This window comes from Mercenaria mercenaria, chromosome 13, assembly GCF_021730395.1.
Source record: "Mercenaria mercenaria strain notata chromosome 13, MADL_Memer_1, whole genome shotgun sequence".
NCBI lineage: Eukaryota > Metazoa > Mollusca > Bivalvia > Venerida > Veneridae > Mercenaria > Mercenaria mercenaria.
The window spans coordinates 5,489,235-5,515,538 of record NC_069373.1 but is presented as its reverse complement, the minus strand read 5'-3'; the positions used below and the strand labels follow the sequence as shown (position 1 = coordinate 5,515,538).

At 35.7% G+C, this 26,304-nt stretch overlaps 1 protein-coding gene across 1 annotated transcript in view; it reads left to right on the top strand.

Annotated features, from left to right (window-relative positions):
* LOC123530084 (pre-mRNA-splicing factor 18-like) overlaps positions 1–23,836 on the top strand; it is a 28,472-nt gene extending 4,636 nt beyond the window's left edge. The window contains exons 2-10 of the mRNA XM_045310780.2: positions 4,387–4,503; positions 5,233–5,295; positions 13,876–13,989; positions 14,735–14,896; positions 15,691–15,759; positions 17,447–17,587; positions 18,587–18,658; positions 18,973–19,128; positions 21,750–23,836. Of these exons, the coding sequence (XP_045166715.1) occupies positions 4,387–4,503; positions 5,233–5,295; positions 13,876–13,989; positions 14,735–14,896; positions 15,691–15,759; positions 17,447–17,587; positions 18,587–18,658; positions 18,973–19,128; positions 21,750–21,836 (981 nt within the window). The 3' untranslated portion in view covers positions 21,837–23,836. The remainder of the gene's footprint in view (positions 1–4,386; positions 4,504–5,232; positions 5,296–13,875; positions 13,990–14,734; positions 14,897–15,690; positions 15,760–17,446; positions 17,588–18,586; positions 18,659–18,972; positions 19,129–21,749) is intronic.
* Positions 23,837–26,304: the final 2,468 nt, after the last annotated feature.

The following is a 26,304-nucleotide window of genomic DNA, read 5'->3' as shown; positions in this document are numbered from 1 at the left end:
TCGAATATACAACTCAAAGTCTCAAGGCATGTCGCACGCGACAGGCGATAATAGCCTGGCGAGAACCCTGCAACACTTCAGCAGGGGTTCCATTTGACCCGGGTCCGGACCCGGGAGATTTTTAAAAGACACTCAAAGGACCCGGCATGATACTTGCCTGTGCGTCCTTCGGGATCCAGAGGCATTTTCCTTTGATAATCCTTTCTCTTATCATTCATTCCTTCAGTAAAACTATTTCCACGATAGACACGTGTATTCCAAAATGAACACTCGCGGTCATGCCCTCCCTGCCTTTGATCGTCTGCTAAATCCCGCCCTTTCTCCTGTAGACATGCCTCGCTGATTTTTAGCTCGACTATTCGAAGAATAGTCTAGCTATTCTACTCACCCTGGCGTCGGCGTCGGCGTCACACCTTGGTTAAGTTTTTGCATGCAAGTACATACAGCTATCATTTAAAGGCATATAGCTTTGAAACTTATTTATTCTTTTTCTAGGTCAATTACCAACCTCACTGGGTCAAGTTCCATAACTCTAACATGTATTTTGAGCAAATTATGCCCCCTTTTGGACTTAGAAAATTCTGGTTAAAGTTTTACATGCAAGTTACTATCTCCAAAACTAATGCAGATATTGAATTGAAACTTCACATGTGTCTTCGGGGTTATAAAACTAGTTGATAGCACCAAGTCCCATAACTCTGACCTTCATTTTGGCCAAATTATGCCCCCTTTTGTACTTAGAAAATTTTGGTTAAAGTTTTGCGTGCAAGTACATACAGCTATTACTAAAAGGCATATAGATTTGAAACTTATTTTTTCTTTTTCTAGATCAATTACCTACCTCACTGGGTCAAGTCCCATAACTCTGACATGTATTTTGGCCAAATTATGCCCCCTTTTGGACTTAGAAAATTCTGGTTAAAGTTTTGCATGCAAGTACATACAGCTATTACTAAAAGGCATATTGATTTGAAACTTATTTTTTCTTTTTCTAGATCAATTACCTACCTCACTGGGTCAAGTCCCATAACTCTGACATGTATTTTGAGCAAATTATGCCCCCTTTTGGACTTAGAAAATCCTGGTTAAAGTTTTGCGTGCAAGTACATACAGCTATTACTAAAAGGCATATTGATTTGAAACTTATTTTTTCTTTTTCTAGATCAATTACCTACCTCACTGGGTCAAGTCCCATAACTCTGACATGTATTTTGAGCAAATTATGCCCCCTTTTGGACTTAGAAAATCCTGGTTTAAGTTTTACATGCAAGTTACTATCTCCAAAACTAATGCAGATATGGAATTGAAACTTAACATGTGTCTTCGGGGTTATTAAACTAGTTAATAGCATCAAGTCCCATAACTCTGATATGCATTTTGGTCAAATTATGTCCCGTTTCAAACTTAAAACTCTTTTGATATTTAACATTTTGGGTAATAATTTCCTGCTTCTGTGACAATATTTCGAATAGTCGAGCTTGGCTGTCTTATGGACAGCTCTTGTTTTATCAGCAAGTTACGTCACGGCGAGTGCACATAGGTAACAAGAATCAACGAAGTGTTGAAATTAATTGATAAAGCATATTGATCCTGTGTACTGTCAAAAAAGGCGCCAATTATTAAATTATTGTAAGCAGCTGATTACCGAGCATGTGAAAAGTGCCCTGCAAGATTTTTAGCTCACCTGTCACAAAGTGACAAGGTGAGCTTTTGTGATCGCGTGGCGTCCGTGCATAAATGTTTTGCTTGTGACCACTCTAGAGGTCACATTTTTCATGGGATCTTTATGAAAATTGGTCAGAATGTTCATCTTGATGATATCTAGGTCAAGATCGAAACTGGGTCATGTGCGGTCAAAAACTAGGTCAGTAGATCTTAAAATAGAAAAACCTTGTGAGCTCTCTAGAGGCCATATTTTTCCTGAGATCTTCATGAAAATTGGTCAGAACGTTCACCTTGATGATATCTAGGTCAAGTTCGAAACTGGGTCACGTGGGATCAAAAACTAGGTCAGTAGGTCTAAAAACAGAAAAACCTTGTGACCTCTCTAGAGGCCATATTTCACAATGGATCTTCATGAAAATTGGTCAGAATGTTCATCTTGATGATATCTAGGTCAAGTTCGAAACTGGGTCACGTGCGGTCCAAAACTAGGTCAGTAGGTCTAAAAATAGAAAAACCTTGTGACCTCTCTAGAGGCCATATATTTCACGACATCTTCATGAAAATTGGTCAGAACGTTCACCTTGATGATATCTAGGTCAAGTTCGAAAGTGGGTCACGTGCCGTCAAAAACTAGGTCAGTAGGTCAAATAATAGAAAAACCTTGTGACCTCTCTAGAGGCCATACTTTTCATGGGATCTGTATGAAAGTTGGTCTGAATGTTCATCTTGATGATATCTAGGTCAAGTTTGAAACTGAGTCAACTGCGGTCAAAAACTAGGTCAGTAGGTCTAAAATTATCAAAATCTTCTGACCTCTCTAGAGGCCATATTTTTTAATGGATCTTCATGAAAATGGATCTGAATGTTCACCTTGATGATATCTAGGTCAGTTTCGAAACTGGGTCTTGTGCGGTCAAAAACTAGGCCAGTAGGTATAAAAATAGAAAAACCTTGTGACCTCTAGAGGCCATATTTTTCATGAGATCTTCATGAAAATTAGTGAGAATGTTCACCTTGATGATATCTAGGTAAAATTCAAAACAGGGTCACGTACCTTTGAAAACTAGGTCAATAGGTCAAATAATAGAAAAACCTAGAGACCATATTTTTCAATGGATCTTCATGAAAATTGGTCAGAATTTTTATCTTGATAATATCTAGGTAAAGTTCAAAACTGGTTCATATGAGCTCAAAAACTAGGTCACTATGTCAGAAAATAGAAAAAACGACATATTACTCAAAACTGGGTCATGTGGGAAGAGGTGAGCGATTCAGGACCATCATGGTCCTCTTGTTTTGTATTGTAAGCTGGTATCTCAGTTCCCAATAATGGGAACGGATTGAAACTTAACCTCTTGTTCACTGTCATGATCTGACATGCAGTACACAGGTTCCATAACTCTACCTTGCACTTTTAGCTCACCTGAGCCACAGGCTCAGGGTGAGCTATTATGATCACTCACCGTCCGCCGTCCGTTGTCCGTCCGTAAACTTTTACTTTAAACGACATCTCCTCATAAACTGCTAGGCCAATTTCATCCAAACTTCACAGGAATGTTCCTTGGGTGAAGCTCTACAAAAATTATTCAAAGAATTGAATTCCATGCAGAACTCTGGTTGCCATGGCAACCGAAATGAAAAAACTTTAAAAATCTTCTTCTCAAAAACCAGAAGCCCTAGAGCTTAGATATTTGGTGTGAAGCATTCCCTAGTGGACCTCTACTAAGTTTATTCAAATCATGACTCCGGGGTCAAAATTGCCCCCCCCACACACTCCCTGGGGTCATATGATTTTACATAGGAAAATTTTAAAAATCTTAAAAAATCTTCTTCTCAAAATCCAGAAGACCTAGAGCTTAGATATTTGACTTGTAGCATTGCCTAGTAGACCTCTACTAAAGTTGTTCAAATGATGACCCCACCCCAGGGGTCACTTGATTTTACATAGATTTCTATAGGAAGATCTTCAAAAAAATTTGAAAAATAAACCAGAAGGCCTAGAGCTTAGATATTTGACATGTAGCATTGCCTAGTGGACCTCTACAAAATTTGTTCAAATCATGACCCCCGGGTTAAAATTGATCCCGCCCCAGGGGTCGCTTGATATTACATAGGAAAATTTTCAGAAATTTTCTAAAAATAAACCAGAAGGCCTAGAGCTTAAATATTTAAAAGTAGCATTGCCTAGTGGACCTCTACAAAATTTAATCAAATCATGACCCCCGGGGTCAAAATTGACCCCGCCCCAGGGGTCACTTGATTTTACATAGGAAAATCTTTAAAAAAATTCTAAAAATAAACCAGAAGGCCTAGGTCTTAGATATTTGACATGTAGCATTGCCTAGTAGACTTCTACAAAATTTGTTCAAATCATGACCCCCTGCATCAAATTGGCCCCAACCCAGGGGTTACTTGATTGTACATAGGAAAATCTTCCAAAAAATGTCTAGAAATAAACTAGAAGGCCTAGAGCTTAGATATTTGGTGTGTAGCATTGCCTAGTGGATCTCTACCAAGTTTGTTCAAATCATGACCCCGGGGTCAAGCTTAAATGCAAATCTTCATAGCAACCATTTAACCAGGTGAGTGATATAGGGCCATCATGGCCCTCTTGTTACAAAATTATGTCCCATTTTCTACTTATATCATGACAAGGCTGTTGAATAGTCAAGCTTTGCTGTCCATAGACAGCTCTTGCTAATATTCTGCTGTATTTTATAGGCTCCAAATAAAAAATACTTTAAAAGAGGTGATCTGGCAGCTAAACAAGAGGAAGAATACTGGAGAAAACACAAAAGGCTTGTACAAGATAAAGAAATAGATTCTGAGCTCGCAGAGGTTTGTAATAATTTTTGCACTTAATTCTTTGTTGTCATTTCTTAATTTCGGTTTTATCAAAATATGTTTTAATTAAAAAATTTCTCGACAGAATTTTGTGGGAACAATTTTTTGTGAAGTATTGATTCACAAGCAGGCAAAATGCCTTAAAGTAAAAAAACCCTGAAAATTGAAAACAGTATTTAATTTCAGATGTCATGCACTAGGATATGCTGGAATGGCAGATTTTGGAAACTGACAGAAATTTATTTAGCTAAATATTCACAATTTTTTTTTATTTGCATATATTATAAACTGAATTCATGAAAATATAATCATTGCAAATATTTCCCAATTTACAGTATACAGGCAGTGAATTTGTATCTTAATGTTGTGTTTCAAGAAAGTTATGTTTGTTAGAACTATGTTTGATGGTCACAGGTAATGACATTTGGCAGTTTCCGTGTTATTACATATTCTCGCTATAGAATCAGTCGTCCTAAAGACTTTGATTGTAATTGTAGCTCAATGAGCACACTCACTGAGGCTTACCTTAAAAACTGGAGAATGCCAAAACCGCAGATGGAGAAAATTTTATGGAACTGTCTCTGAGTATCCCATGACTAACACCTTTTGCTGTTTAGGGTGAGTGCTAGTTTTTTCATAAACAAGATTTTCAATAAAAAATCCAGGAAATGCTGAAATACTATAATATGATTGTTAATATTGGTTTTTCTTTTCATTTAATAGATGGGTGGAAGTAAACCATCAAGTTCAGAAGATTCAGAGAAAGTGATGCTGCACAGAAAAGAGGTTTGTATTTCTCAATAATTGGTTTCTGTAAAATATAATAATATGTGTTTTTGGTATACAATTGTTGGCTTATTTGACTTACTAATAATATCTGTTTGGAATCAAAGAGTCACTGGCCCCTAATTGAACAGAGCACAGTCATCTAGTTATAAAATTTATAGTTCATTTGTTAAGGATTAGATTTAAAAGTATTCTTAATTCCATGAAAACATTGCCTAGCTGTTTTCATTATACCCCCACCAAACATGTTTGAGGGGGGTATATAGGAGTCAGTTTTGTCGCGTCCCGTCGTGTCCCGTCCCGTCCCGAAATCTATTATCTCAGTTATTACCAAATGGATTTGATTCAAACTTAAAATAAATGTTCCACCTTATCACCCACATCATGTCACACAAGGTGCATAACACTTGACACCAAGTTTTCATGAATTATGTCCCCTTTTACTTAGAATTTAAGGTTAATTTTGTTGTATTTTCACTATATCTCAGTTATTACAAAATGGATTTGATTCAAACTTAAAATGTAGGGTTAACGCACGTTTTTTTGTGTAACAACATCTGCAGAATCCCAAGGGATTGGTTGGTGCACGAGCCCGTAGGGCGAGTGCACCAACATAGCCCGAGGGATTCTGCAGATGTTGTTTCATGAAACAAACGTGTGTTATCGCTATTCTTGCATAAAACACAACTAAAGTGCTGGAAATATCGAAAAAAAACAAGACTATTCAGCTGACATTAGCCGATCGAAGTCGGCCGTTTCAGGTTGTTATGGACACATGTTTTATTTATGCATTTCCAGGGCATACAGAAACAGTGCATATTTTATACATGTCGAACGGACATTCTTGTTGTGGTAATTTCTTTAATATTAAATATATGTAAAATAAGCATGACTCCCCCTTTTTCCGATATATCGGTAGGAACTTTAGCTTTAGAGGCTCGGAATTATGAGAAAAGGGCATACACGGCATCCTGTCTTTACACAATTTGCAGGTGAGGTGCCGACAGAACACAATTCAGCTTGGTTTAAATTAATAGTCTGTCCCTTACGCTTTTTAAATGTAAATATTATCGTTTAATAGAAACTGGTATCGATACCTATATTTTTCATGTCGTTAAAAATGAAATCTCTAGGCCTATAACTAGAAAATTCTGCTTTGCACCCCACCCCGTCGCGATCAAAGTTTGATAAACACAAAAATTTGAATTTTTCCAACATTGATATAATCAACTTAGATTGGATTTATAAACTCAAACATGGTTGGTGAGATCTACAAATAAATTGAAAAATATATAATAAATACCTTCTGTTCATCAAATGTTCATTAACTATGAAAAAATCCTTCAAACTTTACGCTTCGTCATGTTTATGCTTTACAATACACACCATCACTACATCAGTAGACTGCATAGATGTGTAAAGTAGACACAAACATTTTTTAAAAGTTTTAGTGTAAGATTTAAAGTTAGCATGTCAACTTTCTCGACTCAAATTAATTTGGAAAACGAAATTGTATTTATGTAAATGTTGTTTGCCTATCATTTTCAGGGATTAAATCGCAGCGTGTAAACTTACTTTAAGTCAAATACGCGTAATAATAGAATAATAAGGAACGTCAATTCAGTCGCGTATCAAGAGAGGTAGCGCTTATAACAAGTTAAAGTAAGGTTAGGTTGAAAAATGATGCAGATGAAAAGATTTCATAAATCTCGGACCTTTCGACTTCGGCCAAAATTGATTCGGGATCCATAATTTGCTTACGTTGGACCCGCAACAGCATATTCAAAACGTTCACCAACAGCGCGTGCTCACGAGAATCTCCTTGTTTGTACACGTTTTTTCCCTGTTTGTGCATGCCCGAAATCGGCAAAAAACAAAAGTTTTATGCAAGAATAGATGTTCAACCTCATCACCCACATCATGTGACACAAGGTGCATAACTCTGACACCATTTTTTTATGAATTATGCCCCTTTTTACTTAGAATTTAAGGTTGATTTTGATGTATTTTCACTATATCTCAGTTACTACTGAATGGATTTGATTCAAACTTAAAACAGATGTTCCACCTTATCACCCACATCATGTGCCCACATCATGTGACACAAGGTGCATAACTCTGACAACAAGTTTTCATGAATTATGTCCCCTTTTACTTAGAATTTAACGTTAATTTTGTTGTATTTTCACTATATCTCAGTTATTACTAAATGGATTTGATTCAAACTTAAAATAGTTGTTCCACCTCATCACCCAGATGATGTGACATAATGTGCCTAACTCTGACATAATTTTTTTATGAATTATGTCCCCTTTTACTTTAAATTTAAGGTTGATTTTGATGTATTTTCACTATATCTCAATTATTACAAAATGGATTTGATTCAAACTTAAAATAGATGTTCCACCTCATCACCCACATCATGTGACACAAGGTGCATAACTCTGACACCAATTTTTCATGAATTATGCCCCTTTTTACTTAGAATTTAAGGTTAATTTTGATGTATTTTCACTATATCTCAGTTACTACAGAATGGATTTGATTCAGACTTAAAATAGATGTCCCACCTCATCACCCACATCATGTGACACAAGGTGCATAACTCTGACACTAATTTTTCTTGAATTGTGTCCCCTTTTACCTAGAATTTAAGGTTAATTTTGATGTATTTTCACTATATCTCATTCTGATTGGCTTAGAGCCAAAGGGAAGTAACCTTTTTTTTTAACTTTTGTACTGAGTTTCTTCCCCTTAAATTCCAGGAATTAGTCTATTTTTAGAAATCCTATTTTTAGATTTTCAATATTTTAGGTATTTTTCTAACTTTTTTATTATAAGTTCTATGTAAAAAGTAAAAACATTTTTCTGTGGTAACATGGGTCGGTAAGACACTTTTTAGCTCACCTGTCACATAGTGACAAGGTGAGCTTTTGTGATCATGCAGCGTCTGTCGTACATCCGTCCGTCCGTAAACTTTTGCTTGTGACCACTCTAGAGGTCACATTTTTTGTGGGATCTTTATGAAAGTTGGTCAGAATGTTCATCTTGATGATATCTAGGTCAAGTTTGAGACTGGGTCACGTGCCGTCAAAAACTAGGTCAGTAGGTCTAAAAATAGAAAAACCTTGTGACCTCTCTAGAGGCCATATATTTCAAAAGATCTTCATGAAAATTGGTCAGAGTGGTCATCTTGATTATATGTAGGTCAAGTTCGAAACTGGGTCACGTGCCTTCAAAAACTAGGTCAATAGGTCTAAAAATAGAAAAACCTTGTGACCTCTCTAGAGGCCATATATTTCACAAGATCTTCATGAAAATAGGTCAGAACGTTCACCTTGATGATATCTAGGTCAAGTTCGAGACTGGGTCACGTGCCGTCAAAAACTAGGTCAGTAGGACTAAAAATAGAAAAACCTTGTGACCTCTCTAGAGGCCATATATTTCAAAAGATCTTCATGAAAATTGGTCAGAGTGTTCATCTTGATTATATGTAGGTCAAGTTCGAAACTGGGTCACGTGCCTTCAAAAACTAGGTCAATAGGTCTAAAAATAGAAAAACCTTGTGACCTCTCTAGAGGCCATATATTTCACAAGATCTTCATGAAAATAGGTCAGAAAGTTCACCTTGATGATATCTAGGTCAAGTTCGAGACTGGGTCACGTGCCGTCAAAAACTAGGTCAGTAGGTCTAAAAATAGAAAAACCTTGTGACCTCTCTAGAGGCCATATATTTCAAAAGATCTTCATGAAAATTGGTCAGAGTGTTCATCTTGATTATATGTAGGTCAAGTTCGAAACTGGGTCACGTGCCTTCAAAAACTAGGTCAATAGGTCTAAAAATAGAAAAACCTTGTGACCTCTCTAGAGGCCATATATTCCACAAGATCTTCATGAAAATAGGTCAGAACGTTCACCTTGATGATATCTAGGTCAAGTTCGAAACTGGGTCACGTGCTGTCTAAAACTAGGTCAGTAGGTCTAAAAATAGAAAAACCTTGTGACCTCTCTAGAGGCCATTTATTTCATGAGATCTTCATGAAAATTGGTCAGAATGTTCACCTTGATGATATCTAAGTCAGGTTCGAAAGTGGGTCACGTGCCGCCAAAAACTAGGTCAGTAGGTCAAATAATAGAAAAACCTTGTGACCTCTCTAGAGGCCATATTTTTCATGGGATCTGTATGAAAGCTGGTCTGAATGTTCACCTTTATGTTATCTAGGTCAAGTTCGAAAATGGGTCACGTGCCATCAAAAACTAGGTCAGTAGGTCTAAAAACAGAAAAACCTTGTGACCTCTCTAGAGGCCATACTTGTGAATGGATCTCCATAAAAATTGGTCAGAATGTTCATCTTGATGATATCTAGGTCAAGTTCGAAACTGGGTCAAGTGCAGTCAAAAAGTAGGTCAGTAGGTCAAATAATGAAAAAACGTTGTGACCTCTCTAGAGGCCATATTTTTCATGGGATCTGTATGAAAGTTGGTCTGAATGTTTATCTTGATGATATATAGGTCAAGTTTGAAACTGGGTCAACTGCGATCAAAAACTTGGTCAGTAGGTCTTGAAATAGAAAAACTTTGTGACCTCTCTAGAGGCCATACCCTTGAATGGATCTTCATGAAAATTGGTCAGAATGTTCACCTTGATGATATCTAGGTCAAGTTTGAAACTGGGTCACGTGCCATAAAAAACTAGGTCAGTAGGTCAAATAATAAAAAGACCTTGTGACCTCTCTAGAGGCCATACTTTTCATGGGATCTGTATGAAAGTTGGTCTGAATGTTCATCTTGATGATATCTAGGTCAAGTTTGAAACTGGGTCAACTAAGGTCAAAAACTAGGTCGGTAGGTCTTAAAATTAGTAAAATCTTTAGACCTCTCTAGAGGCCATATTTTTCAATGGATCTTCATGAAAATTGATCTGAATGTTCACCTTGATGATATCTAGGTCAGTTTCGAAACTCGGTCACGTGCGGTCAAAAACTAGGCCAGTAGGTATAAAAATAGAAAAACCTTGTGACCTCTCTAGAGGCTATATTTTTCATGAAATCTTCATGAAAATTAGTGAGAATGTTCACCTTGATGATATCTAGGTCAGGTTCAAAACAGGGTCACGTACCTTTGAAAACTAGGTCAATAGGTCAAATAATAGAAAAACCTTGTTATCTCTCTAGAGACCATATTTTTCAATGGATCTTCATGAAAATTGGTCAGAATTTTTATCTTGATAATATCTAGGTCAAGTTCAAAATTGGGTCACATGAGCTCAAAAACTAGGTCACTATGTCAAATAATAGAAAAAAACGACATCATACTCAAAACTGGGTTATGTGGGAAGAGGTGAGCGATTCAGGACCATCATGGTCCTCTTGTTTATATTCACTTTTAGTGTATCTCTAATATTAGAGATTTAATATATTTACTAGTATTACTATACTAGTATTATACTAGTATTACTTATATGTGGAAGCACAGGATGAAGTACTCCAAAGTATTTTTAAGATTCCTTATGGTTGCCATTCTTCTGTGACAAGACCGTATGGTGGGGGTATGAGTCACTCCTGTGACAGTTCTAGTTCAGTCTTGTTCTTTGCCATTAGGAAAAGGATAGTTAGCTTTTATTGAAATTCTTTTTGTAGTTTTGATTGCCAATTTTCCAATGTATTTCCGAAGAATCCATTTTGTCAGTGTTATTTTTTTTTTTTTTTTGTGAATGATTTTCAATCTCATGGAAAGGATTGCCATTTGATACAATTGCACCAGTGTTGTTTGTTATTTTCTTTCCGTAAATACAGTGTAATATAGTGTAAATACAACCTTTTAAACAACTATGTTGTATAACTGAGATATTGAGCATTAGAATAAACAAAAACAAAAAAAACAAAAAAAAACAAAACAGTATTTTCCGTGAATTTAACTGTTAAAATACATTTATAAATAATGGTGCCGAAAATATTTAGGATTATTATGTCTCCCACCACACAGTGGTGTAGGAGACATATTGATTTACTCCAGTCTGTCTGTCTGTCTGTCTTTATGTCACAAAGCTTGTCTGCACTCTAAATAGAACATTTCTCATCCGATCTTCACCAAACTTAAATAAAATGTGACTGCCAACAAGTGCTCGGCCAAGTTCGATAACTAGCCAAATCGACTTAGGCACTACGGAATTATGGCCCTTGAATTACCAAAAACACACTCAGATTTCTTGTGCATTTTTGCCCCCAAACCGGCACCTATACTACTTTTAAAAGTAGTAGTATATGCGTCCTTTTGTTGTCTAGAAAGCGCATGCATATGTGGATTAAGTAAACAGTATATAAAGACTGACTTACTATTAAGATGATTAGGCAGTTGTGGGAGACATGCGCTTTTCTCAAAAGCATCTCTAGCTGACTGTGTTTTTAGCTCACCTGAGCACGAAGTGAAAAAGGTGAGCTTTTGTAATCGCCCTTTGTCTGTCGTCCGTCGTCAACAATTTGACTGTTAACACTCTAGAGGTCACAATTTTGGCCCAATCTTAATGAAACTTAGTCAGAATGTTACTCTTAATAAAATCTTGGAGGAGTTCAATATTGGGTCATCTGGGATCAAAAACTAGGTCACCAGGTCAAATCAATGGAAAAGTTTGTTAACACTCTAGAGGTCACAATTTTGGCCCAATCTTAATGAAACTTGGTCAGAATGTTACTCTCAATAAAATCTTGGACGAGTTCGATATTAAGTCATCTGGGGTCAAAAACTAGGTCACCAGGTCAGATCAATGGAAAAGCTTGTTAACACTAGAGGTCACAATTTTGGCCAAATCTTAATGAAACTTGGTCAGAATGTTACTCTCAATGAAATCTTGGACAAATTTGATATTGGGTCATCTGGGGTCAAAAACTAGGTGACCAGGTCAAATCAAAGGAAAAGCTTGTTAACACTCTAGAGGTCACAATTTTGACCCAATCTTAATGAAACTTGGTCAGAATGTTACCTTTAATAAAATCTTGGACTAGTTCGATATTGGGTCATCTGGGGTCAAAAACTAGGTCACCAGGTCAAATCAAAGGAAAAGCTTAACACTGTAGAGGCCACATTTATGACTATTTCTTCATGAATCTTGGTCAGAATGTTAATCTTGATGGCCTCAAGATCCAGTTTGAATCTGGGTCATGTAGGTTCAAAAACTAGGTCACCAGGTCAAATCAAAGGAAAAGCTAGTTAACACTGTAGATACCACATTTATGACCATATCTCAATGAAACTTGGTCAGAATGTTGATCTTGATGATCTATAGGTCAAGTTCAGTTCTGGGTCAGGTGGGGTCAAAAACTAGGTCACTAGTTCAAATCAAAGGAAAAGCTTGTTAACACTGTAGGGGCCACATTTATGACTGTATCTTCATGAAACTTAGAATGTTAATCTTGATGATGTTTAGGTCAAGTTCGAATCTGGGTCATGTGGGGTCAAAAACTAGGTCACTGGGTCAGATCAAAGGAAAAGCTAGTTAACACTTTAGAGACCACATTTATGACCATATCTTAATTAAACCTGGTCAGAATGTTAATCTTGATGATCTTAAGGTCAATAGGTTAGGTGAGCGATACAGGGCCTTCATGGCCCTCTTGTTTGTAGGAAAGAACTGTATAAATCATAAAGTTCCTTTAGCTTCTCTAAATGTAACTCATTCTGTAAGATACATATTGGTACCAGAATTTTGTATTTTTCCCTTAACAAACATTATGTTCTCGTACTTCAGCATTAATATTTGGATTAAAATACCTGCTGAAAATAGAAATTAAGGAATCGAATACATTACAAACATTCAAAAATAATTTCAAACTACATTCCAGTGCTTAAAATAATTATATTATTCCAGTTTTTATGCCCCCGGCATCTACTGATGCGGGAGACATATAGTGATTGTCCTGCTCGTTCGTCCGTCCATCCGTACAAGGTTAACCAAATGGGACCGTTTCGTCTAGCATCAATACCCCTTACTAGAATGACTTGATACTAATGCAGATGTAACCTGTGACCATTCCTCATCTTCAGACATCAACTGACCTCAGTTTGACCTTGAACTTGACCTCGTTTTGGACTTAGGTTGCCTTGTATCGACAAGGATGCCACTGGGGGCATCAAGCGTTTATTGAACGCAGCTCCTTGTTTACATATAATAATGGTGTCAGTTATTTTATCATTATTATCTTTTTTTTCTGTTGTTTGTTTATTATCTTTAATATTCTTATAATTATGTGAGTGCCTGTCGGATGGATGAATGGAAAGTTTTTACTCGCATTTAATACATTGATCATTGATACATTTTTTAAAATATGATTTTGTGAAATTTACCATAAATGTTTGTATACATGTGTATTGTTGTTGTTCTTAACTGAAGGCCATACTGAAAATAAGTTAACGTTTCATTTTCATGTTATGTACACTTTGTATGTTACCTTCATTAAATAAAGATTTTATTATTATTATTATTTATTATGTGACCAATAGTATAATTCAGTTTGTCAACCAACATGACCAACAGTTTCAGTGAAAGTAATATGTATGCATTTAGATTTTCTCTGTCAATTCTAGGTGATAAGAAGATTACGGGACTTCAGTGAGCCGATACTGCTGTTTGGAGAGTCGGAATATGATGCTTTTGTTAGACTGAAAAAATTAGAATCTGCAGAACCAGATTTCAGCAAGGTTAGTGCATAACAGTTAACTATTTTTCTTGTTTGTTAAGCCTAGCACAATTATAGGCAGTCTGTGGCTTGTACTTGATATCATTTTCTTTAAAGACATGGCAGAGGCCTTTGTGACTAAGTAGTTACTCTCCGTTGCTCGCTTAGAATCACTTGACCCATATTGATGTATTGTTGATTGTTTGAAGTTGTACTCTGGTGCTTGTGCCTGAAACAATACCATTAAATGTCAAAGATCCAGATACAATGTTTCAGACCAGCAGTTATTGAGTATTATCTATGGACCTTGTTTACTTTAAAAGGAAAGCATAAAACTACTAGTCCAGGTGCAAGAAGTTTAATCTCTAGGTTAAGCTATTTTCCCCTGACTAACAGCTAAAATGATACAGCCGTTCTTAAAGTTAAGTTGTTGCCTTCTGCTTACAAAAAGTAAAATTATTTCTGTTCAGGAATCAGGACCAGATAAAACAGCATTGGCATACTCAGGGAATGCTAAAATAAAAATTGTGAGAAGTTTTTCCATATATTCACAATTTTGCATTAGGAAAGTGATACAGAATTGATGAATTTCCAGTTCTTATTCTCCTTCAGGTTTTCGTGTATATGAATTTCTGGCATGGAAAATAATGAAAATTTGCCTCCAGTTTTGATTCGCTTGCAAAATTACTTAATAAGTAGTCTGTTTGGACCAGAGGACGCTTCATGTTGTGCAATATGAGATCAATGTGTATACAATCTTTCTGTAGGCATTAGGAGCTGGTTCCAATGATTTTAAAGCTGCCATGGACAAGGTAGACCAGGAGTATTATGCAGAGATCATAAATTCTTCTGATGGTGCTGAAGCTGGTGGAAGGAAAAGAGAAACTGTTTCTGTGAAAGATGATGGTACCACTCTTGACGATATTGAGGTTTGTAAAATGATATTTTGGATTATAAATGTTGTTTTTGATTTGATGTTTTGTGATGTGATTTTTTTTCTCACAGAGAGATATTAATGTAGTTTTTGTAAAAAGATTCTGCATAGAGAAAAAAAATTGTATTTACTTGTAAATTATTATTTGATATTTCAACATGATGCAGGTCCACACTGAATAATTTTACAAGGGAATAGACCAAGTGAATTGCTTTGTATGGCATATATCCTATTTGGAGTGTTTCATTTCATTAAAACATGCATTTTGCTATATTATTTTTATTCTAATATATATCATTTGTGAAATATTAAGTTTATTAAGGTAGCACCAAATTCTCTGCAAGTACGTATGTCACCATTACCATGTTGCGTTAATATTACATTTTGGTACTGTAAGAGGTTCTAAATGCTACCATTTGTTTTCCATAGACTAACATTATGATACCTACATCCTTCCATGAATCAAACCATTAAATCTCATTTTAATTTTTCAGTGACTAACTTATTTCCATATAAATACATTGTAATGGACAAAAAACATATAAGTAGTGATAATTTACTTGAGCATCACCATACAGTCGGAACGAACTAAGTACTACCTTTTTCCTAGGTATCCATATACTTTATTCCCAGCACTTTGTTGAATGGTGATTTTTTTGCCAAGAATGACATAAGTTTTTATTCAACTTGGCTGATAGAAATTTATATTGTTCGGTAATTTCTTATAAAGAAGGATCAGGTTAGTTTTGTGTTAAGGTTTAAGTCTACTACTAGATATATAATTGACAGGTATGGAAGAACGAGTTGGGAAAGGGAGATAGTGACAGGGACCAGGAAATCATATTGCGATTCCTTAAGGTAAGAACATTTTTATGCCACCATTCTCACATATCAGAGGTCTACCATGGTTCCCTAGTTAAACTGAGGCATCTGACATTTTTAGCTCGACTATTCGAAGAATAAGTAGAGCTATCCTACTCACCGCAGTGTCAGTATCAGTGTCACACCTTGGTTAAGTTTTTTGTACCAGTCCACATTTTGACACATTATGGCCCTTTTTGGACTTGGAAATTTGTTCAGTTTTTATACAAGTCCATACTTTGTCAAAACTATTTGACATGTGGCTTTGAAACTTTGAACACTTGTTTATCATCATGATTTCCATCTGTAGGCAAGAGTACATAACTCTTGTCAACTATTTTGGCTGAATTATGGCCCCTTTTGGACTTGGAAATCAGTTAAGTTTTTTGTACCAGTCAATATTTTGCCTGACCTGTTTGTCATATGGCTTTGAAACTTTGACCATTTGTTTACCATCATAGTCTGCATACCTAGCACAAGGACTTTAGCTCAGTTATTACCCTTTTTGACATAGAAACTAGTTAAGTTTCACATACCATTTGATATTTTGTCTTTAAACTGTTTGATACATGGCTTTTAAACCTTTTAACGCTTGCTTACCATCATGAGCACGCATTGCCATATAGTGAAAGACTTACCCATATCCACAAATGCAGGCACATTGTCTTATCTATTCTTTTTCTTTTGTATGAAAATCTCTCATAATATTTTGAGCCTATACTTCTATCAATGCTTCGAATAGTCAAGCGCACTGTCAACAGACAGCTCTGGTTAGTCTGGTTACATTACAGGTAAAAAGTTTCAGCCAGTCAGCGATGTTTCGTAACAAACCTTTGTCAAGCAATCAAAATTGGCTGTAAAAAGCGTTACCGCATCCTTTATAAGGGTTTCAAATTTGGCTTGTCTAATGATTGCAAACATTGATTGGCAGAAACCATTTCGGGTAGTAATAACGAATGCACATGCTCAACAAATAAATGAAAGAAAGAAATCAGAGGTTCTTCTCGTGATCTTGATGGCCCTGTGATGGGTCAGAATTAATTTTTTGGGGGGTATGGGGGGGCACTTAGATTTGCTGTTTCTCTGTATGTCTGTCCATTCGCACATGCAGTAAAATATGTGGCTAGAAGAACAGTAACAGTAATTCTATTCATTTCATTCCTTTTACGTGGTTAAAATTTATTTATGTGGCTGAAAAGATCAAGAGAGAGAACAGAGAAGTAGCTACATAACTACTTACTGTAAGAACATCAGTCTGTTAATACCTAGGTAATGTTTAGCCTACAGTTTTCAAACTTCAGATGATGATTTCCTGTGGACAGTAGATGATCCATGTTGTTTAAGGATCAGATCAAAGGTCAAGGCCACTGTGTACAAAATTACTTACCCATTTGCCTTTGACAGGCTAACATGGAGGGCATATGTGTTTTACAAACAGTTATTAATGTAAATATGCATGTTGTACCAGTATGACTTGCATCTACTTCAGAAGTTCCATACACTGAACTTTCTACCACTTCCAGGACAGATGATGGTTTTATAGACATAGTACCTTTGGTAAAATTACCACATAGAACATAAATTGCTGTAGATTCCAGTCTCCATTGAATGTTGGACAGCTTTTGCTTTTGTCATGGAAATCTCATATGCTTTCATCAGCCTTAATTGTTGATATTCCTTGCAGTTTGTGTTGAATACTTGGGGTAATGATATCAATATGAAGTCAGACTCTGAGAAGAGAAGTTTGAAGGGAAAGATGAATGCAGCAATGCACCAGCAGACTGTCAGTTACATGAAGCCAATGTTCAGAAAGCTGAAAAATAAGGTAGGTCTGTTCAGAAGGAAGTAATCTTGATTATAGTAGAGCTGTTAGAGAACTGGCCCAGTTAGCTCAACTGGTAATGTACAGGTTGTGAGTCGGACAGTCATAGGTTTGAATCCTGGGCTTGTAAGACAGGCATAAGAATTAATGTTGAGAAAATTTTAGTTTAATTCATAAAATGTGGTGCAGAGGAAACAGCATTTTCATCGCAAGATGAAGTCTTAAGATTTTAAGTTTTAAAGACTGTATAAATTAAAAATTTTACTTGTGTATTGGAATTAAATTATGGAACTAGTTGACTATGAAGATTTTTATGCCCCCAGTATCTACTGATGCGGGAGGCGTATAGCGATTGTCCTATCCGTCCGTTCCTTACCCAAATGGGACCCTTTCATCTAGCATCAATACCCCTTACTAGAATGACTTGATACTTATGCAGATGTAACCTGTGACCATTCCTCATCTTCAGACATCACCTGACCTCAGTTTGACCTTGACCTTGACCTCATTTTGGACTTAGGTTGCTTTGTATGGGCCATCTCTTGGTTAACCAAATGGGACTGTTTCGTCTAGCATCAATACCCCTTAAAGAATGAATTGATACTAATATAGATGTAAACTGTGACCATTCCTCATCTTCAAACATCACCTGACCTCAGTTTGACCTTGACCTTGTTTTGAACTTAGGTGCAAAATCTACCGACAAGGATGCCACTGGGGGCATCAAGCGTTTATTGAACGCAGCTTCTTGTTCCCCTACAGATAATGATTTTACAGTATTGATAAATGCATGTGACATTTAAAGTGCATTCATTCTTGTCTGATGCAATTGAGAACAGCAGAAATTTAAATCTATCTAAAAGGATCTTCATAGCCAAGCACTGAAGGTCACCTACTTTGAATCATTTGTCCATTATTACTGCGATCACTAGCTTGGAAGTTCGAATGTGGAATTCTTTCTTTTTGATTATATGGTACTTGGACTTGAATTTTATTCTTCAGAAAATGCAAGAAGACATTTTAGAATGTCTGGTGCAGATTCTAGGATACACTCTCGAAAGGGATTATATAAAGGTAAAACCGTTTTTCAGTTTTACATGAAATAATTTCAGATCTTTAAAAACACTTAGGTGATGGTTATAAAATATGTTTATCTCCACTTTTTTTAAACATTTACAGATCACTTTTATTAAACTTTTGCAGATTGCTTGTTTCACAAATTGGATGTTCATTGATAGATGTTTCAGTATGGGCCTGTGGTGTTTGATGTCTAAGAAATGCAGTTATCAGAAAATTTCAGTTTACATGTTCATAACGCTCTTATATAACCTAAAAATGGGATAGATTTCTTGTTGTGAAATTATAGAAGAATGAATGCATTATTGTAGGCAAATGATTCCTACTTGGAGATGGCAATAGGAAATGCCCCTTGGCCTATTGGTGTCACTATGGTTGGTATTCACGCTCGTACTGGACGTGAAAAGATTTCATCAAGATATGTGGCCCATGTACTCAATGACGAAACACAGAGAAAATACATTCAGGTAAGAGAATAGTTTAAAATCATTTACCACTTAACCAGTGTAGGATTTAACCTGGCTGTATGTTGTAGAATTACTGGTTTTAGGTTTGGCATGCAGAAGGTGTGTTGTACCTGCCAGTACCTGAAATAATGCTTAGAATGATATCTGTGATGTACAGTAAGATAAAAAAAAGCAAAAGCTGTTGAGAAGAATCATAGGTTCAGTTTTCAAGCAAGGAAAATGTTCAGTGTCGTGTTTTAACTGTTTATACTGTTTGATCCACCTTTTCCAGAACAAAGTTTTTCCTTGATTGCTGTGTAAATGTTGGGAAATTCCATTCAAATTATACATCATTTTAAAGAACTGTGAGGGTGGTATCAGGAATATAAAAATGAAAATTTTATTAATTTTGAACTGCTAAAAATTTCTAAAGATTTTTTTTTGTGGTGTTTTCCTAATTTTTACCAAGGCCACAAGGTTGACATTCTTCAAGATATTTTTAAAATTTTAAAAGATCCTACAACCACCCTCGGAGACTGTTAGACAGATTATAGCCCTGATAGACATAATTTAATTTAAGGTTAAAGAGGGATGTTTACAAAGTAGGTAGACTGATATCATAACTTCAGAAGTAGCCAACAGTTTTGTATCACTTTGAATATTAATGCATCTGCTATAGATGTTTCAAACTGGAAATTGTTACCTTTCTACTGGCCCTTGTCAGGGACGTCTATATGACATTTGCTTGTAATATCTTTAGTAATCAGTTTGATCATTATTTAATCTACAAGTTTTTGGGGGCAATTTCCCTTGTCTGTCGGTACTTCAGTCTTTGAATTTGTGCCATGCAGATTTGTGTTGCATGTATCTTAAAACATATTTGACCTAGGGTCATTAACCCTTAGCCTGCTGGGGGCAAGTGTTTTTGCCTTTGCAACCAGTGCAGACCAAAATCAGCCTGCACATCCATGCAGGCTGATCATGGTCTGCACTGTTCGCTATTCAGTCAGTAAATTTTCAGTTAACACTCCTTTGAATAATAAGTGGTACTGCCCAAATTGAATGATGGACCAGTCCATTTTAGAAATTTAGCAGGGTAAGGGTTAAACATAATACAAATAATATTCAGCATGTGACTTTGTGCACCTGGAATTTTGTTCAGGATTTCTGTTGGTTAGACTGCAGTTATGTCCCTTGGCTTTGTCAGAAATATACATAAAGGACATACAAGTTTGTGCGACATGTATCTCAAAAAATATTTGACAATTCAATTGGATAGATTTGAGTCCTAAAACATTCGAGGATTGTTATATAGTAATAAAACATTAATGGATTGTTCATGTGAAGTTGTGCAACAGGTAACAGGATTTTACTCATTCAGACCAGAGTTATGGTCCTTGACTTGTGAATATATATCTTAAAAATATTTCACATAGAGTCATGAAACCATATACAGTGACAGAAAATAGGGGCAGCAGTGTCCTATGGATACGCATCTAGTTAGCATTAAAATTCAATGAAACCTTTGCAAGATAAGAATACCTTAGATACTCAGTTTATATTGCGCAGTTTTTTTTACCCCTGGGTCCAACCCCGAATTTTCCAGCTTCAAAGCAAGTTTGATTAGGTTACAACACACTAAATAGCTGTTCTTTTTTAAGCCCCCGGCATCTACTGATGCGGGAGGCATATAGTGAATGTCCTGTTTGCCCGTTCATTCGTATGAGGTTAACCAAATGGGACTGTTTCGTCTGGCATCAATACCCCTTACTAGAATGACTCGATACTGATGCAGATGTAACTTGTGACCATTCCTCATCTTCAGACATCACCTGACCTCAGTTTGACCTTGACCTCGTTTTGGACTTGGGTTGCTTTGTATACTAATACAGATGTAACCTGTGACCATTCCTCATCTTCAAACTTCACCTGACCTCAGTTTGACCTTGACCTTGACCTCGTTTTGGAAAATCTATGGACAAGGATGCCACTGGGGACATCAAGCATTTATTGAGCGCAGCTCCTTGTTATTCTATATAAAACTGACATATTTCCAGTGGCCGAAGCACACATCAGGACCCATTTTAAATGTTTGTAACTTACATTTTCTTGAAAAATATTGTCAGTGCTGAATAAAAATCAAGAGAAAAGTGGGGGTCATGTTTGATGTTTAGTGTCTGTGTGCTTATAACAAAAACTTTTTTGTAACAAAGGATGATCACACTTTTGATATCGCTTGAATAATAAGTTGATGTCATTTTGAAAGATGCCATTCCAAGATATTGAAAACAATTGCTTTTTGTTTATTCATAAAAGATATTCAAATTTTAAAAATAATGCAGTCTTATTTGTTCTATAAGTATTTATAGGTGTATATGCCTTATCAATGGAGCTCCTTGTAGAAACAGTGCTCTTGCATTGTGAACAGATAGTATACTTTATTGTTGATTATTTAAGATGGAGCTATTTAAATAGTATAATCTTTGAGGGATTTATCACTCAAACTGGTTTGGTTTTGCAGGAATTTTTGTGCAGACTTAATTGTCTACGTTTTCTTTGCATTCTTTGTTAAATTTAAGCAGTTATCACGTAAAAAGAATATATATACATGTAAAGCTTAATTGACCATTGTTTATTTTCAGGGATTAAAGAGAATTATGACACAAGCTCAAGTGTTCTTCCCAACAGATCCATCCAGAAGTGTAAACTTTGAACCAATTCACCACTGATGGCAAGATCTGGCTTGGGGAGATAGGTATCCGTGTTCTCTGTACAACAGGAAATGAGGTATATGTAACCATGATAAATGTTAGAGAGGAGATGGGGTACCCCAGCATCACAAGGCAGATAAGGCGCACCCACGTACTCCTGTGATATGAAACGTGGATGATATGGAACACAAGTAACCATGTTCTATGGAGTAGGTGATAAATGTTGTGTACAACATACTGCCATGTTTTGAAATGATGGGCAAAATGGACAGTCACCATTGGTTGTACAAATATTATATAACAGTTTCCACATCTCCTGTTATTTCTTAAAAAAGCAATATACAACCAGTATGCAAATGATGGTATTCAGAATTTCCACCCCAACTTGTAATAAGTGTATAAGTTACTGCAGAAATGATATTCTAAATACATATACCAAAATTTTAAGCTGTCTTTAAATGTCTGAAAGAATATACTGTAAATTTTTAGCAATTAGAATTCTAGTAAATTTTTACTGATGAAATTTTGTAGAGATGTCTGTAGCTAATGATGGAATTTTCATGCAAAGTTCCATCACAATATGTGCTGATTTAGTAGCGATGGGGCAAATTAAATATTTGTCATTTTAAAGTCAAAGTCTAAATTCCAGACCTAAAAAGGTTAATGAATTCAAGCACTGGAGTTAAATCATTTATAATTTCATTAAATATTATACTTAGATTTATAATGCGGTTTCTACTTGCATACTGTCAGCTATCGTTTAATAATATTCAAAGAGTTTAGCAAATTTAAAGGCTTTTTTTATAAGAATTTATATGAAAATTTATTAACATTGTATGGAGATTGCATGTATATAGCAGGTGTAAAAAAATACAGTACACTCTAAGAAAACTGAAGCATGTAAAAGAAACTTTTTAAAATTTCTTTAAAACCGAACATAAATAATTAGAAAATTTTTGCCCATATTATCTTAAAACAGTTTCCTCTGACAATAGGGATCTTTTTGAAAAACTGAATACTACACTATGAGGAACGGTTAACTGTTTTCGTTTAAAGCATGAAAATGTCTGAATCAAAGAAATAAATTGAGCTGAAATAAACTCCTACACAATTTATTTATTGTTCTCTTGGGTGTTAGTTCTAAAATTGCCAATGACAAGAAGAAGAATAATAATTGCATTGAAGTTTTATCTTCTTTGCCTGTGTTTATTTTTTCATTACTTTTGGTTAAAACATGTTTTATTTGTTTAAGTCATTACATGAAGAATTTACAATAACTGTGTAATTTGTATTTGTAGGTTCTTTTCCATTGATAAAAATGGCCAAGTACAGTTGAATATCGTTACCTCGATATCGGTTAGCTCGATACTCCGGTTAGCACGATGTGTTTTAGTCGGTCCCGATTTTCCCCTATATATTTTAATGTAATTATTTATCATTACCTCGATATGATTTGCTCGATATTTTGTTTAGCTCGATGAGATTTTTCAGTCCCGTCAACTTACCTGTATTGTTTTTACACCTGGTTTCGTCGATATCACAGCTTGTCAAAAAATATCCATGTTATTTGTAAGGTGAGAAAATCAACCTACTGTTGTTCGGCGATGTATTAATAATAATCAAGCTAGTTTGTGCGTTTGTTTTGTTTGTTATTTAGTCTTTAATCCAATTTAAATGTTAGGAAGTTTGCATTTAATTCCCAATAATTAGTCTTATAAAACAGCGTGCAAGCGAGCAAGCTGTTTTCCAATATAACAACTAATTTGGATGAAATATTTTTCTGTTTGACGGAGTAAAAATCTGCCATTTAGGATTGAGTAACAATATACGTATTTAACTGCACAGTCAAAATGACTACTCAGTTAGGAACATTACTGCTACATTCAGACTTCTTTAGGGAAGGAATAAAAATGCTAATGTTTTCACGTATATTTTGAAAAATTAAAAAAGTTGTATGTATGTACATGTATTTATTATTTAATTCAGCTGTTTTATTTGTCAATGAAATTAAAATCGTATTTACGTTTTATATTATTTCTTTCCCCTTTCAAACCCCCTGGAATACGCATTGGATATAATTACAATATAGACGTCTGACACAAGTACAAAGTAGTCCCAGACAGTCGATATCGTTACGTCGAACTTCGGATACTTGGATGCAATTTTTACAGTCCCTTGAATATCGAGGTAACAGTATTCGACTGTACATACATTTGTATTTTATAATAACTATTTTTTATTGTTGAATACTAGTATAATGATGTTGGCTTGATTAGTGTATAGAAGGGAGTGACTTTATGTGTCTGAATTGGTTTTCTCTCTCCTATATTTATAAAAATGTATGATTTAGTGACTTTAATCAAGGCTATTACAATACCAAAACATCATTGAAAAGCAACCAAAAGCTCCAGTTTTAAAGATTTCAGTGTTTTCAGAGTGCTCTGTATAAACTTAAGATTGTATTTCAACCATGTAAATAGTTTTATTTTTATGCCCCCCTTCGAAGGAGGGGTATATTGTTTTGCAGATGTCGGTCGGTATGTCTGTCGTTTGGTCGGTCTGTCGGTCAGTATGTATACCAATCAGTTTCCGGATGATAACTGGAGAACGCTTACGCCTAGGATCATGAAAATTGATAGGAAGGTTGGTCATCACCAGCAGATGACCCCCTATTGATTTTGAGATCTGTATGTCAAAGATCAAGGTCACAGTGACCCTGAACAGTTAAACGGTTTCTGGATGATAACTCAAGAACGCTTGGGCCTAGGATCATGAAAGTTGATAGGGAGTTTGGTCATGACCAGCAGATAACCCCTATCGATTTTGAGATCAGTATTTGAAAAGTCAAGGTCACAGTGACCCTGAACAGTTAAACGGTTTCTGGATGATAACTCAAGAACGCTTTGGCCTAGGACCATGAAAGTTGATAGGAAGGTTGGTCATGACCAGCAGATGACCCATATTGATTTTCGAGGTCAGTATTTCAATTAAGATCAAGGTCACTATGACCCAGAGCAGTTAAACGGTTTCCATATGATAACTCAAGATTGCTTGGGCCTAGGATCGTGAAAGTTGATAGGGAGGTTGGTCATCACCAGCAGATGACCCCTATTGATTTCGAGGTCTGTACCTTAGGTCAAAGGTCAAAGTCACAGTGACCAGGAACAGTAAAACGGTTTCCGGGCGATATCTCAAGAACGCTTTGGCCTAGGATCAGGAAAATTGATAGGAAGATTGGTCATGCCCAGCAGATGACTCCTATTGATTTTGAGGTCATTAGGTCCAAATTCAAGGTCACATTGACCAGGAACAGTTTAAAAGTTTCTGGACGATAACTTGAGAACGTTTGGGCCAAGGGTCATGAAAGATGCTAGAGAGGTTCATCATGACCAGCATATGACCCCTATTGATTTTGAGGTCAAAGTTACATTGACCCAGAACGTTTAAACTGTTTCCAGACAATTACTTGAGAACGCTTGGGCCTAGGATCATGAAACTTGATTCGGCAGTGGGTCATGACCAGTAGATAATTCCTATAGATTTTGAGGTCAGTAGGCCAAAGGTCAAGGTCACATTGACCTGGAACAGTTCAACCCTTTCCGGACGATACCTTGAGAACGCTTGGGCTTGGATCACGAAACTCAATAGGGAGGTTGATCATGACCAGTAGATGATTTTGAGGTCAATAAGTCAAAGGTCAAGGTCACATTGAATCAGAACAGCAAAAAAAAAGAGAAGTCCACGCGCATACATTTAGATGGGGTGACCCCTGCGTGTGACACCTGACTTTTGTTTTGTTTACAGTGAGCATAATTTTTGTTCCTTGTGCAATTACTGAATGCATCAAGGGGGGAATTTCCTGTTCGATGAGCTCTTGTTGTATTTAAAAAGAAGCATGTTCTGTTGAGAATCTTTTTGCAAACAAGCAGTAGCAGCATGAAGCATGATTATTTCATGTAATGATGAATGTTCACTAGTAAACAACATATCATTCATTTATATGCAAAACTCACAGTTAGTTTCACCCAGTATTTATATAAAATATGTTACTACAAAGTAAATTAGTAATTTCTACAATTTTCTCCAAATGTCAAAAAAAAATCACACACACACACACACACACACAAAACAATTAAATAGCTACAGATTAACCATATCTTAAATGTACCTGTCAATTCCTTAATGTTTTATCAATGTTATTATACCCCACAAACAAGTTCTTTTAGATCTAAGTTGGAATCAGTTTGTTTCATCCATCTGTGCTTCTGTTTAAAAGATAAAGACTTGAATTTAAAAATGTTTCTTTATAATCATCACCTGCATTTGTGGTTATAATCCCCATAACTCTTATTGTATTTTTTGCAGAATTATGCCCCTTTCATACTTAAAGTTTTTTGGCAATCTTTGCTTTCTTGTTAAAACTTTAGTACAATATAAACTTGAAACTTGAAAATATAGACTTGAAACTTGAAATTATCTTTATCAT